This window comes from Salvia splendens, chromosome 15 (assembly GCF_004379255.2).
Source record: "Salvia splendens isolate huo1 chromosome 15, SspV2, whole genome shotgun sequence".
NCBI lineage: Eukaryota > Viridiplantae > Streptophyta > Magnoliopsida > Lamiales > Lamiaceae > Salvia > Salvia splendens.
In genome coordinates, this window is record NC_056046.1 from 19,429,721 (window position 1) to 19,446,515 (window position 16,795).

Sequence of the window (16,795 nt, forward strand, 5' to 3'; positions counted from 1 at the left end):
TTAATTAATTTCATATATATGCTACACTTAGGTTGTTTTTCATGACAAACGACCACAAACATCACTTCCATAAATTTTCCTTGCCATTTGGTTTATGTTTTATCTCATAAATTATAACCAAAATCATGAAAAATGCGGATTGCATAAAACTCAAAGTATGAATTGTTATTTAGTACTAGTATCTTTTTACTTTTAAAAATATAAATATAATTAATTAAGCGCTTATAATCGAAAAATACAATAGCTATATGTCAATTCAGGTCTTTACCATCAATTTTGAATGTGGTTAAAAAATAGGCGGACTTTTAGCATGTAGCCAATTTTCCACTAAATTGAATTTCGCCCAAATAATATCTAAGGTGACATGTTGGTTAAACATAGTCGTCTTGATCTAATGTGTATTGTGTGGCATGTCGAAATTTATAACTGGACCAAATTAACGGTTGCCGTTTGATTAAAAAATACATAAAAATTTCAAATTACGTATAGACAAATCTACCTACCTAATTAATCACCGAAACAATGATATTTGAACATGTTAACTTGTATATTAACACTAATGTTATCATCGTTTCCATATCATTCAAATCTGTCATTGGGCACGTCACATATGATTTAATTTTGTTATAATACTTGATTGTGAAAAATTGACTATACTAAAAATTTGTGTATTTTTCACCACATTCAAAATTGGTGGTGATGAATTGACCTAATGTATGTTTTTGCTATTATAGGTAATAAACCATGTTATGCCTGCTTACATTGCAAAAAAAAAAAAACATGGTTTGATTATTTAGTAGTTTGTATATTTATTGATTTTGTCATGATTTATTTGATTTGAGAGTGGAATATATGTCAGCGAGGTCAATTATAGTAAGTGCTAAAAATAGTGTTTGTATAGTAAGTGCTCGTAATGTAGATGCATACATCCTATAAACGAAACTAATTAACTAATACAAATTTAAATTCACATTTCTGCATTTTAATGTAGAATGAAAATTCATTTTCTCCTACTAAACATCTAACAATTCACTACTAGCAACTTATCCTTGAGGAATTATTCATAGTTATAATCAAGCGAAAATCATATCTAAAATGAGAACTAAGAACTAATAATATTCATTAGATTTATTATCTATTCGTATTTAAGCATATTATGTGACAATATTTTCCAATTAATTTAAAGAAAAAATAGTAGAATTATCCATTAAAGCTAAGATAGTTAGGGTGTGATTGGTTGTGAGATAGTGTTTTCATAGGTTTACATTTTAGGTAATTTTTCACAAGTTGGGAGATAGTATTTTTCATATATTCCAGTGTTCGGTAGCATTTTTGAGAATTCAGAAATTGTATATACCTATGTTTGGTAGCAGATATGAGATATGTTCCCACATGATGACAATACTTGTGATGACAATAATACCCTTTTGGGACATGAAATTACCATCCACTCTTCTTCATTCTTCCTGCCAAAAAATTGGCGCCTAAGTTCCTTGAGTTTGGCGCCATCAACAGAAACGTGCTTCCTCTATATAAACATATAGCTGGAATCCCACAACTCACTCACTCCAAATCCATATAAACTTCTTCGCAATCGGATATAGGTGAGATGTCGGGAAATGGCAAGGGAAAACGCATATGCGAGGGCAACCCGTCGGGTATTTGTTTTTCTTTACCATCATCGCAATCTCTACTCTTTGTTCGTTCATCTGCCTTGAATCCATGTATTAATGTGTTGTTTTGCAGGTGTTGCAAAAGGTGGAAATTTGGAAAAGGTTAAGATCGACCGAACACGACGTACCTGGACCAAACGCGAGGAGGAGGTCCTTATTATCGCGCTGCACGATCTTGTGGCTGGTGGGTGGAAAGCTGATAATGGTTTTCGCCCCGGCTACGCCACGAGGGTGTACCAAGTGATGAAACGTGAGATCCCAGACACTCAGCTGAAGGTGTCTCCGCACATCAATTCGAAAATCCATACATGGAAGCGCGAATATGGAACTCTGTCCAACATCCTTGATCGCAGAGGTGTCGGCTTCAATGCTAATAATGACTTCAAGATTGAGTGCAATGACGAGCAGTGGGCCCAAATTGTTAAGGTGTGTATTGCCGTAATCCCTATACATATATATTTTTTATTTGTAGTGTATTTGTCTGTTGTACAAACTTTGAAACAAGGGGTTTTCCCATATTTTAGGCTGACATCAATGCGAAGACTATGCGCAACAAGCCGTGACCATATTGGGAGGATTGGAAGTCTATCTTCGGGAAGGATAGGGGTAATGGTGTGCGTGCTGAGGATGTGAGCCATGCCGATGACATACTCCAAGGGAATGATGCATCTGTTGTCGAGGAGTCACAACCTAATATGACTCCTTACACCCTAGACGAGTTCTTCACAGATGAACAAATCGAGGTAGCACTCAACTCTAAGACTACTACAGAGGTGCTGGTGGGTGACGATGACGAGCCACAGAACGTGAAGACTCCATCTGCTACCAAGAAAAAAGGCCGCAAAAGGAAGGTAGAGGAGGTGTTGGAGTCGATGCTAGATGTGATGACCAAGATACACGATGATACTAGTGATCATCTTCAAACGTTATCGTCACGCATCGGCTACGACTTTGATTTGAGCGCAAAACGAGTTGAGATCAGCAAAATGCTTGATGATATCCCTCTTCTCCCTAAGAAGCACAGATTCCTGGCATTGGACATCCTTGTGAAGGAGCCCGAACGCTTGGATCTGTTCACCGGGTTCTCCTTGACGGACAAGCATGACTACATCCTCCATATCTTAGAGGAGAAGCATGGGATATGAAGATTGAGGCATAGGTGTGTATGTGTAAGACCCCTTGTTTTTTGCATTCTCGCTGGGGTAGCTGTAATGGTGCCTGTGAACCTAATGGGCCTTTTGCGTGTATAATGTTTGTGTAAATGGTTTAGTGGTACTACGTGTATTAAGCTTTTAGTGGAAGTAAGTTGTGGCAGTAGTCTTAAGTGGAAGTAATCCTTTTGGTAATGACATGTATATATTTTATTACTCCCTCCTTAGTTCCTTACCAGATTTCAAACTTCAAACACATTGAAACTCTCCAAAATCCACCTCCTCAAATCGAAGATGCACAGATATATATTTGCCACCATTTTGTGCACTGTGCTTTTTCATTCTTTCTACCAAAAGTTCACCAAGAACTGATATAGGATATGAAAATCTTAGTGCTTGATAATTCGTCAAGCATCTAAGTCGTTGTACAGCTGAGGAGCATCAGTAGATAGCCGATTTGCAAAAGGTGACAACCTTATGATCCTGATTAGCAAGTATAGAAGAATTGAGTGCAAATCCAAGAAGTGCAAAATTAAATAAAGAAACTGAGGCATACTCAGGCACAAACTATAGAAATCATTTAAGATTGTCAAACATCAACACCATACAATCGATCAAAATACATACTCCCAACATAATTCGAAATAGGTAGACATTGTTCAGTGATAAAAGTGCATAATACATATATCTTCAACTGCACGCTGAAATCCTTACTGATTCTGCCACATGTAGTCAGCGAGGTCTTGACGCATTTGGTTCCACCCCGGTGTTGATTCGACTGCGTCAACGTACTCCACATCATTTTGGTCATCACCGTCAGCCCGCTGTCCCCCATCACCTTCAAGTGCGGCGTCGTCCAATTCTTGTTCCACTGAATCTGCTTGCATTTCTCCTCTAATGTAATTGTGCAATAGGAAGCAAGTCATAATGAGTCGGGTTTGGGTCTCAATAGGGTAGAAGGAAGCGCTACGCAAAATACCCCACCGCATCTTCAACACGGCAAATGCACGCTCTATTATGTTACGCGCCATTGTATGGCGCATGTTGAATAGTTCTCTTGGACTGGTCGGCCTCTGATTTTGGGGGCCCCACTCTTTCAGATGGTACCGGACACCTTTGAAAGGAGTTAGGAAGCCTTCACTGTTCGCATATCCGTTGTCACACAAGTAATACGTTCCTGCGGTCACAAAATAATAATGAAACATCATAACCAATTTTTGGAACACATAGCTTGGTTGTACTTACCTTTTCGGACTTTGAGACCATTGGGCCGAGTCACAGCGTCGCGAAGAACCCTCGAGTCAGCAGACCCCTCCCATCCAGGTAGAATGTACACGAACCTTAGGAACCGGTCACAAATTGCTAGTGTGTTTGTTGCAATCCGGCGGTTGCGCGACCGGTAGCGAGGTGTATCAGCGATGCTAACACGCACATTTATGTACGTCCCATCTAGTGCACCAAGGCACCCCTGTAGTGGAAATTCAATCAATAAAATGTTCCACGCAACATAGTTAAGTCAATATATACCGTTTACCTTAAACCATTTCCATCGTGGGTCGTCACATGTATCGTCAACAGGTGTGGGCTAAACGAATAGGGTACTGTGGAGATGGATAACTGCTCGCATCACCTTGTGCACGTAATGGCTGACGGTATGCCCGGACCTAATGAAATTAAATCCTACAATTCGAGTTTTGTTATGGTGAGCTAGAGTACTCAGAAACATTGCAACCTGCTCCTCCACTCGGACGTATCTTTGATCAACCAAACCGCACCTGTCGCGTAGAATCCGACATAAACGCCCAAATGCATTGCGATCCATTCGGAGGTTGCTGATGCAGTCTCTATCAGTTAGACCAAACAGTCTATCCATGTGTCTTACTTGAGCAGGAAGCTTTGACGACATGTTGTAGGTGATAGTTGCAAGTTCATTATTTCCAATATTCGACGAGGTAATAATTGTCCAGACCATGTTCAAAATTGTGAGCAGGTCTTGTTGTTGTGTCCTCACAATGTCCTCAATCATAATTACAACTGTCTCCGCCTCCTTCATCTTTCGTTGTCTTTCTTTAACCATCTTAAACAAACTAGGAAATAATCACAGCAAAAAAATCTCAAAATAAACCCAAAAATTCCCAAAAATCAAACAGAATTCTACTTTACAAGATTAAGTATATCTAAATGTTTGGAAAGAAAGAGGCTATATAGAAACACAAATAGACGATTTGCAGCCTAAAAAGAACGAATGGGAGGGGGAGAACTAAGGTTCTTTTTTACCTAAGTGAGTTAATTAAAACAACAGTTATCCTTACATTAGCTGAAAGATCATAATTGGCTCCAGAGTTCAATCAGCCAACATTGTACAAGAAATGAGTAGTTTCTTCCTCTAAATCCTAACTACTACAATCTTTTACTTCTATTGATGAGTTTATCTCTAACAAAATTCAGAGGAGAGTTGTGCAAAGCAGATAGTCTAAAAAAGTGTCGAAGATGGAATCTTTAAAGAAATTCAAGATACATAGTTGTGGTTATGAATGAAAATGCAACAAAGGCACGAAATTCAAACTCAATTCACCAAATACCATTCCATATTTACCTAACAAGTAAAAAAACAAGTAGCTAGAGAGAGAGATGAGGGGGACACCTGGAATGCAGTGGGGGTGGTGGGAGCAATGAGAGATTGGAGAAGAGAAGTCCACAGACACAATTCTACAACTTTACAATCTGAGCAATTCTTGCACTTGGCTAAAAACATACAACAAAATTCCATTATAAACACTACTCCAAGGATGCAGAAGAAAATTCGAGGTATTGAATTTGGGGCGAAATTTCGCAGTCAAGGATGCAGAAGTAACTGTCGCGAAAAGTTGAAATCGCGACCGACAATCACCAACAGACTCACAAACAAATGTGTACAATATTACAATCTGACCAATTCTTGCAAAATTCACAGAAAACCCCACAAAATTCCATTATAAACACTATTTCAAACATCAATACTCATTATCATAATTCATATCGAAGCACATGACCGCCGACAAGGCTCATAACACAAAAATTTCCAGTATTGAATTTGGGTGAAATTTTCGAACTCAAAAAAGGTGCAGAAGTACCTGTCTCGAAAAGTTGAAATCGCTGCCGGCAATGCGTCTTCTTCGTGTCGCGGGGTTGCAGTTGGAGAGGTAGGGTGTTGCAGTTGGAGAGGTTTGAGGGCAAATTTGGGAGAAATCGTTGATTAGAGATTTCTGAGAAAGAGAGATAAACTTTATACCACCAAATTCTGCCGACAAGATTTTCCCTTCAACACCGATACTTATCTCCCCTCCTATGAAACCCGGTGATTTTATACCGGGTCACCCGATAGTTTTCATAGCTACCAAAGATAGGAAAATGAGCACAAACAGTAACCTTTTCCCACTTTCCAACCCTATTATTGCCTTTTTCACAGGTACCATTCAAGCCCTTATGGTATATATTAAAAGTAAAGAAAATTGTTATGGAGTTTACTGATATTTTATGTAATATAGACTGATTTAGATGCTCATACTTTAAAGATTTTCGAAATATATGATCATGCAACAAAATATGTTCAAATGTCTTGATCATATGATTAAATGCAATTAGAATGTCGTTAAAATCATCATCAAATCACCTTTAATTTAATATTGTTTTGTGAAAAATAATTTAAATTAATAAAGTTAGGCAGAATTTAAAGTTTTGAGATTGTTTTAGGAGAGAAATTAAAAAAAATTGATGTTAACTGACAACTACTAATATTTTTCATTTCCGTTATTAACTCTATGGCTTCACGTGATTGCATGTGGAGCCACTATATTATATAGATGAAAAGAATTCTCATACACAGAACAAACGATATAGAATATAATAAAAAAAAACTCATGCATAAACGATATTGAATCCAATACTACAAGGACAGAGTTTTACTCATGTCCTAACTTAGCCACTTAAATTGGGCCAAATTAGCTAATTATGACTATTTGGATAAATAAAATGTAATGACTTTATAAATCTACGAAATTCCATTTCCTATCATTTCATTCCATCGCAATCCAAGTAGTGATAAAGCGATGTCATCAAATGACGTCATTCACACCACTCAGCTAGTGCCACCTAGCTTTGGAGCACCTTCATTGTATGCCTCTAGGAAAGGGTCCACGAAGCTTCTTCATGCAATCAAAATTACTAAAAATGAAACAAACAAATTCCAGAAATTGTATTTATAAAAACGAATGGAAACGCTCCATTTTCCACAAGCTCAATTTTCTTATCATCAAAATGTCCTTCAACTTCAACTTTGATTCCATACTAAGTGTTGATCCTCAATTTCAAAAACCTCCAAACCCTAACCCTAACCCTAATTTTGATAGGGAGATCTTTCATTACCAAGTCGATGACGCCTTGTATTTCAAAGATGTTTCGGATTACCTCATGTCGGAGGAGAGATCTCTCTCTCCGAACAACAGTGTTTTGGATAACGTAGCGAACAATGTTCACGATGAATCTTCGAGCTCAATCGGAAACAAGCAAGTTCAACCCCTTTACTTTTCTTGAAATTACCTTGGGTGGATATTTGTTAATTAATTTGATTAATTGTACTTATTTTGTTTAATTTTATGTATTGCAGGGATAATAGAAGAATAGCGATGAAGTACAACAAGGAAAAACAAGATTATAGGGTTGCATTTAGGACCAAATCAAAGCTTGAAATCATGGATGATGGATTTAAATGGAGAAAATATGGGAAGAAAAGGGTCAAGAGAGCAGTCCTAATTTGAGGTATCATCAGTTTCCCAATATTTTATGATCAAAATCTCTTGGATTTATTTGATCTAATTTAATTACCCTATTCTCTTACCCTACTTTTCTTAGTTGATACAAATTATTAAAATCAATTTGCAACCCCAGCCCTAATGCGATAATATATCTCATGAATATATGTTTCAATATGTGCATATCAATAAAACTAGTAGATCATGATATTTTTATAGACATAAAACCTTTTATAGTCCTCCATACATTTAAATTTTATTATATATCTGCAAATAGTTTACTAGAATTCATTTCTTTGTCAATTATCAGTTTGATATGATATTTGTCGCTTCCTAATTAGCTTCCTTTTAAGAATCTGTTTAACTTGTGATCAACTTTGTCTTTTTGTATAGTTTCAAGTAAAAAATTGAGTTTTTTGTATATATATCAAGTCTATATAAATACATAAAGACAGTGTAAATTATTGTTATATATACACAATAGTAGGTATTTACATGATATGCAATAAATGCTAATATAACTATGAACTAATATAGATCAAGTTTATATAAATCACTATGATGAATTAATTGATGAAACAACAGGAATTACTTCAAATGTTCAAATGGAGAATGCAGTGTGAAGAAAAGGGTAGAAAGAGATGGAAATGATTCAAGCTATGTGATAACAACTTATGAAGGAGTGCACAATCATGAGAGCCCTACTTGTGTGCTTTATTGCAATTCACAATCACTTTCTATTTGATTGTATTACAAATAATACTATGTTCATCCAATTTGGATGTAATTAACTGTATGTGCAATAATGTAATTTTCTCCAATACTTGTCAAACGTATATATGCTAATTGAGATCCTATATATTATATTTTCAATATAATTTTGTTTGCCCACTTGCTTTCAAAAATAGATTCTGGCTTTGATCCATTTAATCTATCGAAATCAAGTCCCACTAACTATTTATTCGTTGTTAATGACAAACTTTGATTAATTATATGAATTTATTTAACACTTCAATAGGTTACATGGTACGGGAATCAACATTACATTCCGTAAGTTATTCAATTAAAATCTGGAATACTTATAATTTATTATTTCCCATGTCCTTTAAAAATATGAACTACTTTACTTTTATCTACTAAAAGTTATTAACTTTATAAATATTTGAGCTCACCAAATACTATTAATAATGTACACTACACTATTCGCTAATATTATTTCTATTATCTTCTCTTTTTCTAATATTATTAGGAATTAATTCATGAATATGATTATGAAACTATGAAAGCATTTTTTTGGTCACTTTTACAGTTAAAATATATGTAAAAAAATTGTAACAAACCTATATTTATTTGTTGATTGTAATATATATATTGTACTGACACTACAACAAAAAAAAGCATTAAGGACATTTTTAATGCAATTAAGGACGCTAATTTGTATTTCTAAATATACCACCAACGCTTCAAAAAACATCGTTATTGTTAGTGTCCCAACTAAAATTAGAGGACGATAATTTAGGAACACTTTATTTTGTGTCTAAATTATTGTTAATTTTCCAACGCAGGTAATTGCGTTTATGTCCCTAAAAAATAAGTATTTTGTTGTGTGAACTTGTTATATCGAAGTTACTAAATTTTTCTTTATTTGGATTATCCCTAAAATTAGTTTCAATCTATTGTTGTAACATTTCTCTTTTATGAAATGAATCTAATTTTTTACTAATAATAAATCATTCACATTTTCTCACTAACTATCTTACTTTGTCAACTTTATATTTTATCTGTCCATGAAATAATAACCGCATTTGTCATTTAGGTCCATCTACAATTTAAAATCACATTTACTTTTTTCATTATTGGTAAGTGGACCCCACTATCCACTAACTCATTACATTCATATTCTATTATGAAACTATATAAAAGTGGAATCCACATTCCACTAACTTAAAACTCGCACAGACAGAGTCAAAATGAAACTTTAAATTATGGACGAAGGGAATATTAAAATTCATTGAATTTGTTTGATTTATTCTTTACGAATGTGAAAACACAAATTGAGAAACAAATATTAGGGGTATTCTTTATTGTCTAAATCTTATTGGGATTTTGCAATGTTGAATTTGTTCCCTCTGTCAATTGGGTTTTTGGGTTGGAATCTGGAAGTCCCAATTTCATAAAAAAGATGCCTTCATTCATGGAGATTTTGCTTGTTTCTTGATGAATGTGGAGTAGTAGTGAGGTTAGTGCATTGGAGGAGACATTTCCCTAATTAAGATTTTGTTCCTATAGAGTTTTTAATTGAGATTTATCGTACTAATGCATAATGTTGGTAATTTTGAAGTGTTGTGATCAAATTAGGAGCACAAGTGCACTCTGGTGACCAATTTGTCAAAGTGCTATATATAGATAAATTACCAAGATTTCCTGCGGATGAACTCATAATTTTGATTTTTTTTTACTATTTTGGTCTGTCTCACAATAAAAGTCTCATTTCATTTTTACTATAAATGGTAAATAAGTCCACATTCCACTCCAAGAAAGTGGATATATCGAGGATCAACAGCAACAACGCTCGGTATTCGATATTATCAACTCCAAGAGTTTATAACCAGCTGCATTTTTCACTCCAATAATCGCTAATCAATGGACCTATTCTATGTGTTTGTTGCATATATACAAATGCATTTTAGATTCAAGAATCTTGTGAGGCTTGTCTTCACTTCCATCTCTTCGAATTCTTGGTACCTTTCGATTTCTGTTTAGCAGCTTGGAACGCCTGCATCTTCTGTTTCTTACGAACTTCCTTCTCCGCCTACACAGCAGACAACATAAACGCGTGTTAGGACAATGTCGAACCAGTCGACCTAGATCATGGCAAACTCTTGTTACCTTAGACATCTTGGATTTCGCTTTTGCCTTTGGTGACTTCTCCTCAATCTCCGCCTCTCGTTCCAGCTCCCTCTCTCTCGCTTCAAGATTCTTCTCCAAATAATACTGTTGTTATCAAGAACGTTGTCATGCTATTAGATCTCGTTTCATTCGTAGAAATTAGACAATGAAGAAACGGAAGATCTAAACCGGGGCTCACATTGTAGTCTCCTGCGTAGTCTTGTAGGGTCCCGTCTTTGACTTCTAAGACGCGATTCACAATCTGCTTTATGAAGTATCTGTCGTGTGACACTGTGATAACCGTGCCTTCATACTCGTTTATTGCCTCCTAATAAAACGCACAAAAAAAAAATTAAGCTAGAGAAACTCGAAGATGGAATAGACGAGGAGCCACACCTCGAGCATCTCCTTTGTTGGTATATCCAAATGATTGGTCGGCTCATCCAAAACGAGCAGAGTTGACGGTTGCACCATGAACTTGCAGAAGGCGAGGCGAGCCTGCAATACAAGGAAAACGTGAGCATTCAAACACAATAACAAATCAAAATATATGATAGAAGTGTGTGGACAAGCATCTAACCTTCTCACCACCACTCAGAAATGAGACCTTCCGGTCAAGCATGTCTGCCTTGAAGTTATAACGGCCGAGTAGACCCTTTACGTCGTCAAGCCTCCAGTCCTCTGCAACTTCGGCGACAGTTTCCAGCACGGTTTTGTCCAAATCAAGTGCTTCCGCCTTAAATCAAAACGAACATCTCCGATTAGCCAAACAAAAGTCAGAAGACAAGAAAATGGGTCATGCAAATTCAAGCCGTGCAGGTAGCAAACCTGATTCTGTTCGAAATAGTTTGGTAACACGTTGTGTTCACCAATCAGAACCTCCCCTCCATCCGGTGATTCCATGCCCATAATCAGTTTAAGTAGTGTACTTTTTCCACACCCGTTAGGGCCAAGAACCGCGATCTTTTCTCCCCTTTCAATCGTTAGATTTGCGTTCTTGAACAACACCTGGTGGCAGCAATTATACAAAAAATGTTCAAAGACGATGTTCCATAAATCAACAGATAATAAGCACTTTCATTTCATATCGAGTAAGGTAATTACCTCGTTCTCGAAACCAAAGTCAAGACCTTTTACTGTCACTACAGAACGACCACTTCTTCCACGCTCTGGGAACCTAATCTTCATTTGCTTCCGAATGAATGGTTTCTCGACTTGTTCCTCATCCTGTAGTTTTTCCAGCTTCTGTTGACACACGGATTTCAAAAGGGATTGTGAGAAAAATGATAAAGACATTAAATAAAACAACTTTTAATTCGAGTTTCAGCAGAAAGTTCGTTATGTACAAACATCAAAGAGTGACCTTTTCAGCGGTAGAAGCACGACCAGCATTTGCTCCAGCGTTCAACCTACTTATAAGGTCCTTTGTGTGCTCAATTTCCTTTTGCCGTTTCTCCCATGCTGCAAGCTGAGTTTCAACCCACGCTGCCTTGCCAATGATGTAGTCTGAGTAGCTTCCTTCGAATGTTCTGGAAACTCCCATATCAGTTTCCACAATCTTCGTACATAACTGGTCGAGGAAAGCTCTGTCGTGGGATATGATGACCATTGGCACGTCTTGCTTATTCAGATAACCCTCTAGCCACTCGATTGTGTCAAGATCAAGGTGATTTGTCGGTTCATCCAGAAGTAACAAATCCGGATCCTGCAACATCACATTCGCATATGATCACAAAAAGTACAATATCAAAACCACAACAAATAGTAATTACACAATCAACCAACACTCACGACCTCGCACCAATAGCCACGAAATCAAAACCTATAGTACCTCAAACATGAATAATCATACTATTAACAATTCAATTACACCTGCAGCAGAGTCTTTGAACTAGCTAAAAGAAACACAACCAAAACATTGAGATTCAAAACATATAAATCCTCAAGTACGATCAATCAAATCAACAAATCAATCAAAACTATAGCAGAATCTTCGAACTAGCTTAAAGCCTTTAAACCAACACAATCAAAGCATAACATTTCGAAACTTATAAATCCTAAACTACAATCAATCAAATCAACAATTCATCTACACCCGCAGCATATTCTTCGAACTAGCTAAAACCAACGCATCAAACCATCAACGGTCAAAAAAATATAAATCCGTAATTACAATCAACGAAATCAACAATCATTTCAGAACCTATAAATCCCCAACTACAAACAATCAAACCAACAATCTTGTTTTATACCTGCAACAGAATCTTCCCAAGTGACATCCTCATCTGCCAACCACCACTAAAAGAAGCAACAAGCCGGTCCCCATCTTCAGGCGAAAACCCGAGATCAGGCATCAGTTTACTGATCTTCACATCTACCTCATCCAAATTCACAGCTTGTGCCCTCCTCTGCAGCAAATCAAACTCATCTAAAAGCCTCCCCATCAGCTCCAAATCGTCAACTGACTTCTCTATCGCCTTCTGCACCTTCTCCAGCCTCTCCGCAACCTCCATTTCCTCCTTGAAAGCGCTCAAGAACTCTTCTTTCACCGTCCTCGTCGACACCACCTCAAATTCTTGGCTCAAGAAGGCAATTTTCATGTTGCTCTTCGCCTTAATCACATTGCCCGAATCAGGCTCCTCCAAACCCGCTATAATCCTCATTTGGGTCGTTTTCCCCGCGCCATTAACGCCCACTAACCCAACTTTCTCCCCCTTTTTCACCTCCCAGTTGATATCTTTCAACACAGTGACGCCCTTATAGCTCTTGCTGACGTTTTCTAACCTAACGCCGGAGGAAATTGAGGAAGCGCCGGTGGAATTCTTGTTCCCGCCGCGCTTGTAGCTGATCTCTGAGGCGTCGGGGTTGGTTTCGGATAAAAGGGATTCGATATTTGCTTTCTCCTCCTCGAGGGTTTTGGCGGAAGTGGATGTTTCGGTGGCGATGGCTTGGAATTTGGGGGAAATTCGGAGGGGGGTTTTGAAGAGATTGTTAGGGCTGATTGCGGTGGCTTTGATTGAGGAGGAAGCAGCGGTGGTGATGGTGGTGATTGATGAGCAGTGGAAGGGGCGGAGGGCCGCCGGGAAGGAGTGGGAAAGCGGTGCTGCGCCGGCGAGGAAAGTCGACCGGAGGTCTAAAAATTGGAGCTTTGATGCTAAGTCCATTGAGAGTGTGAATTCCGATAGTTTAATTAGTGTTGGAGAGAGTTTTGGGAGAGAGAAAGCTGCGTTTTATCTCTGCCGCGAAACGCCCTCTTTCTCTGCTCTGAGGAATTGAAGATGCAACAGAGGTGTTGAAGAAGAAGATGTTTTCAATTAGGGGTAAAAATGTCCTTTCGTTAAATAGAAGATTAGATAAAAAAAAATTTGGGGAAGAAGATATAATAATACTATTAATTAATACGATAGAAATATGATCACTTAATAACTATGATAAATTAAAATCGACCACTAACAACCTATGCATGTCAACATGAAAATATTTATGTCAACTAAATATAGTTGATATACGTACATCTTCTGTTAATATTTAAATATTGATGTCAATAGTACGATAACATGACGCATACTATAAACCTTAATTATCAGTCCATGAAATATTTTTTATAATCATAAATAGTAAGATTGTAAGTCATATAGAGCATGAGTAATTATTTCTTGAATCAAACTAATGATAATTTTGTACACAAATACTTGCAAAAAAATAATCCATCCAAAAAAATGTGGGGAAATTGGAATTTTCTTCAAGAATATATTTATATATATCTATTCGGAGGGAGGGCGACAAATTTTGGGGCTTGGCAAAATTATGTGGATGATGAAGATTATAGATAAAGTTTTTTTTTGGTGTAAACCAAATTGAGATTTCAACCTCACATTTTCATGCCACGTCTACAAAGAAATTCGTATATGCTGCATCAACCACTCATTTTTATTAGGGAGATATATTCAATTCTATTTGGCGTAGTCATTTAATATTCATTTTGTATGAATATAGATTACAATGTAGTTTATTTATTTATTTTTTTGGTAAGAAATGTAGTTTATTTATTTGTTGGGCCGATATGTTTGACATATTGTAGAATTGTTACTTATGTAGTGAAATAAGTGTAATATTTCCTCCATTTCTTAGTCCCATCATGAATGATTTTTAATTTTATTTGGAATGTTCTATTTAAAATAATTTATTTTCTTTTATAAAAAAGCAATATAATTATTTTCTGTTATTTTATTTTATTTTATTTCATTTATACTATTTTTTCTTTATTTCTCTATTTTATTTTCTATTACTTTATTTTTTCTCCATTTCTTTACTTTATTTACTCCCCTACTTTACTTTATCTTCAGTTTTTTTTAAATATTAGTACTGTTTTTTAATCTCGTATCCAAAAGGAGTACTATTTCATTAATATTTTAAATATTAATACTGTTTTTAATCTCGTATCCAAAATGTTACATTGAAGTTCAGAATTACACTTGTAAAGAGATATTTATTTCTATTTTCCAGGCATGGATTTGTATGGTGTGCATGAGAAAGAAGACTAATTGAGATATGGACACCATTTGAATTCGTTTTCTGTGTAAAGACAATAATAATAATCTTATCATAGTTATTTCCAATTTTTTTCTTGATTTGGATTTCTACTGTAGCTTTAAAGCAATTAATCTTATAGCTATCAGTGACATAATTATAGCATTACAATGAGTATAATTCAACTCTATAATGGATACTCCATCCGTTCGCAGTTAGAAATTCCATTTCTTGGGGGCATGATTTTTAAAAAATGTTAAAAAAACTAGGTGGAAAAAAAGTTAGTAAAATATGAGTTCCACTTGTATATATTAATTTAAAATGAAATGTGAGTAGAATAAGTTAGTGGAATGTGAGACCCTATTATCATTTATGGTAAAAGTGAACCGAAACTCCTATTCGCGGACGGACTAAAATGAAAAACGAGACTCCTATTCGCGGACGGAGGGAGTAATATATTGGGGTTTGATTAGGGGTGGGTTGGTACAGAATACCGTACGATGAACGTCATACAACATACTATACCGAAAACTGTGGTATGACAAAATATCATACTGATACCATACTGGATTTTCGGCATACTGCAATCCGGTATACCGAAAATTCGGTACGGTTAATTTTTTATATCGTTACTTTACTCGTTATTATGGTATACCGAAGTTTGGTATAATATACCGTAATACTGTTATGAAGAAAAAATCTATTTTATACACAAAATAATTAAAGAAGGATTTTCATATATTTTTTCTTTTTAATTCAATTTTATATATAAACATATTAAATACAATATAATATTTATATAATATATCAACATGTCTCTATGTACCAAGGATTCAATATATTGTGGTATACCGAATCAACGGTATACCACGGTATAGGAAAATTGATACTGATATCGTACCGAAAAATTTCGGTATTGTATCATACCATACCAAAAATTGTGGTATGCCGGATAAAATTTAAATGTTTTTAGATGTTTAAACTCAACGAGGAAAGGATTTTGCATGTTTCCAAACTTGAAAGCTCCAAAGGATTCTAAAGCCACAATGAACATTTAAGAAGGAATACATGAAGTACGATATTATAGGTCGTTTAGATGGGCCAATGTATTTGTATTACACCCTAGCTTTAAAGGAAACAAATATATAAAAGTAAGTCCGTAAACTTTTTTGCATTCATATTTTACTTTTTATGTTCATTTATACCAATTAAAATTATATCGAGTTTTAGAGTTAAGGTTCGAGTACCTATTAATAGCGCTGGGTCGGTACGGTATATTGTACCGAAAATGTTGTACCGTATACCGTACTGAAAATATTGGTATGAAAAAATTTCATACCGTTACTGTACCGAAAATTTTGATTTTTACCTACATATGCACGTTCGTACTTCTCCGATATTTTTAAGTCAAACATCTTCAACAAACAGACACTACATATGTGTGCCCTATTATTGTTAAACTTGCTCATTGTTGGCCTTATTCGATAAAAGGTGTTGCTGTAATACCCGCCCCTTTTATTATCTTTCTCATTAACGTTAAGGTCGAACTAGTAAATCCTAGCTCTCTTGGTTTGTGTTTTGGAATGGAATTTATTACCGTTTGTGAATGCTTAGTGTTGTTAGCTCGCGAAACAAAAGTTAAAATGATACCTTAACGAACTAAAACGAATTAGTGTTTTTATTCCTCTAATTAAACAAAGTACACTAATATAAGAGAATAATAAGAGTTAAGACTATGACTTTAATAAGAACTATTACATGT

At 35.7% G+C, this 16,795-nt stretch overlaps 3 protein-coding genes across 5 annotated transcripts; 1 reads left to right on the top strand and 2 right to left on the bottom strand.

Annotated features, from left to right (window-relative positions):
- Positions 1–1,584: 1,584 nt before the first annotated feature.
- Positions 1,585–3,019, top strand: LOC121768100. Of its 3 annotated transcripts, XM_042164463.1 has the most exons (3): positions 1,585–1,658; positions 1,747–2,099; positions 2,198–3,019. In XM_042164463.1, the coding sequence occupies exons 1-3, from the start codon at positions 1,610–1,612 to the stop codon at positions 2,234–2,236; spliced, it is 441 nt and encodes a 146-aa protein (XP_042020397.1). In that variant the 5' UTR covers positions 1,585–1,609; the 3' UTR covers positions 2,237–3,019. The 3 variants fall into 3 exon arrangements, with proteins under 3 accessions (XP_042020397.1, XP_042020396.1, XP_042020395.1); XM_042164462.1 differs by lacking the exon at positions 1,585–1,658 and having other exon boundaries at positions 1,664–2,099; positions 2,179–3,019; XM_042164461.1 differs by lacking the exon at positions 1,585–1,658 and having other exon boundaries at positions 1,664–2,099.
- A 364-nt stretch (positions 3,020–3,383) lies between these two features.
- Positions 3,384–4,901, bottom strand: LOC121766826. Its single transcript, XM_042163063.1, has 3 exons — positions 4,557–4,901; positions 4,070–4,292; positions 3,384–4,001 (listed from the first exon to the last, which is right to left on the bottom strand). The coding sequence occupies exons 1-3, from the start codon at positions 4,899–4,901 to the stop codon at positions 3,535–3,537; spliced, it is 1,035 nt and encodes a 344-aa protein (XP_042018997.1). The 3' UTR covers positions 3,384–3,534.
- Positions 4,902–10,083: 5,182 nt separating this feature from the next.
- On the bottom strand, positions 10,084–13,785 carry LOC121769385 (ABC transporter F family member 5-like). Its single transcript, XM_042166181.1, has 9 exons — positions 12,756–13,785; positions 11,867–12,208; positions 11,608–11,748; positions 11,332–11,511; positions 11,084–11,239; positions 10,900–11,001; positions 10,703–10,831; positions 10,504–10,608; positions 10,084–10,426 (listed from the first exon to the last, which is right to left on the bottom strand). Exons 1-9 carry the CDS (start codon positions 13,665–13,667, stop codon positions 10,331–10,333), a joined length of 2,163 nt encoding a protein of 720 aa, XP_042022115.1. The 5' UTR covers positions 13,668–13,785; the 3' UTR covers positions 10,084–10,330.
- Between the last annotated feature and the right edge of the window lie 3,010 nt (positions 13,786–16,795).

Excerpts from the sequence above, each read along its gene's own strand:
- LOC121768100 (XM_042164462.1), top strand. The coding sequence starts at position 2,369 with ATGACTCCTTACACCCTAGACGAGTTCTTCACAGATGAACAAATCGAG.
- LOC121766826 (XM_042163063.1), bottom strand. The coding sequence starts at position 4,901 with ATGGTTAAAGAAAGACAACGAAAGATGAAGGAGGCGGAGACAGTTGTA. Across the intron at positions 4,293-4,556 it reads ACGTCCGAGTGGAGGAGCAG|GGGTGCCTTGGTGCACTAGA; the intron begins GTTGCAATGTTT and ends TTTCCACTACAG. Across the intron at positions 4,002-4,069 it reads TGGTCTCAAAGTCCGAAAAG|GAACGTATTACTTGTGTGAC; the intron begins GTAAGTACAACC and ends TTGTGACCGCAG.
- LOC121769385 (XM_042166181.1), bottom strand. The coding sequence starts at position 13,667 with ATGGACTTAGCATCAAAGCTCCAATTTTTAGACCTCCGGTCGACTTTC. Across the intron at positions 12,209-12,755 it reads TTGGGAAGATTCTGTTGCAG|GATCCGGATTTGTTACTTCT; the intron begins GTATAAAACAAG and ends GTGATGTTGCAG. Across the intron at positions 11,002-11,083 it reads TTCTGAGTGGTGGTGAGAAG|GCTCGCCTCGCCTTCTGCAA; the intron begins GTTAGATGCTTG and ends CTTGTATTGCAG.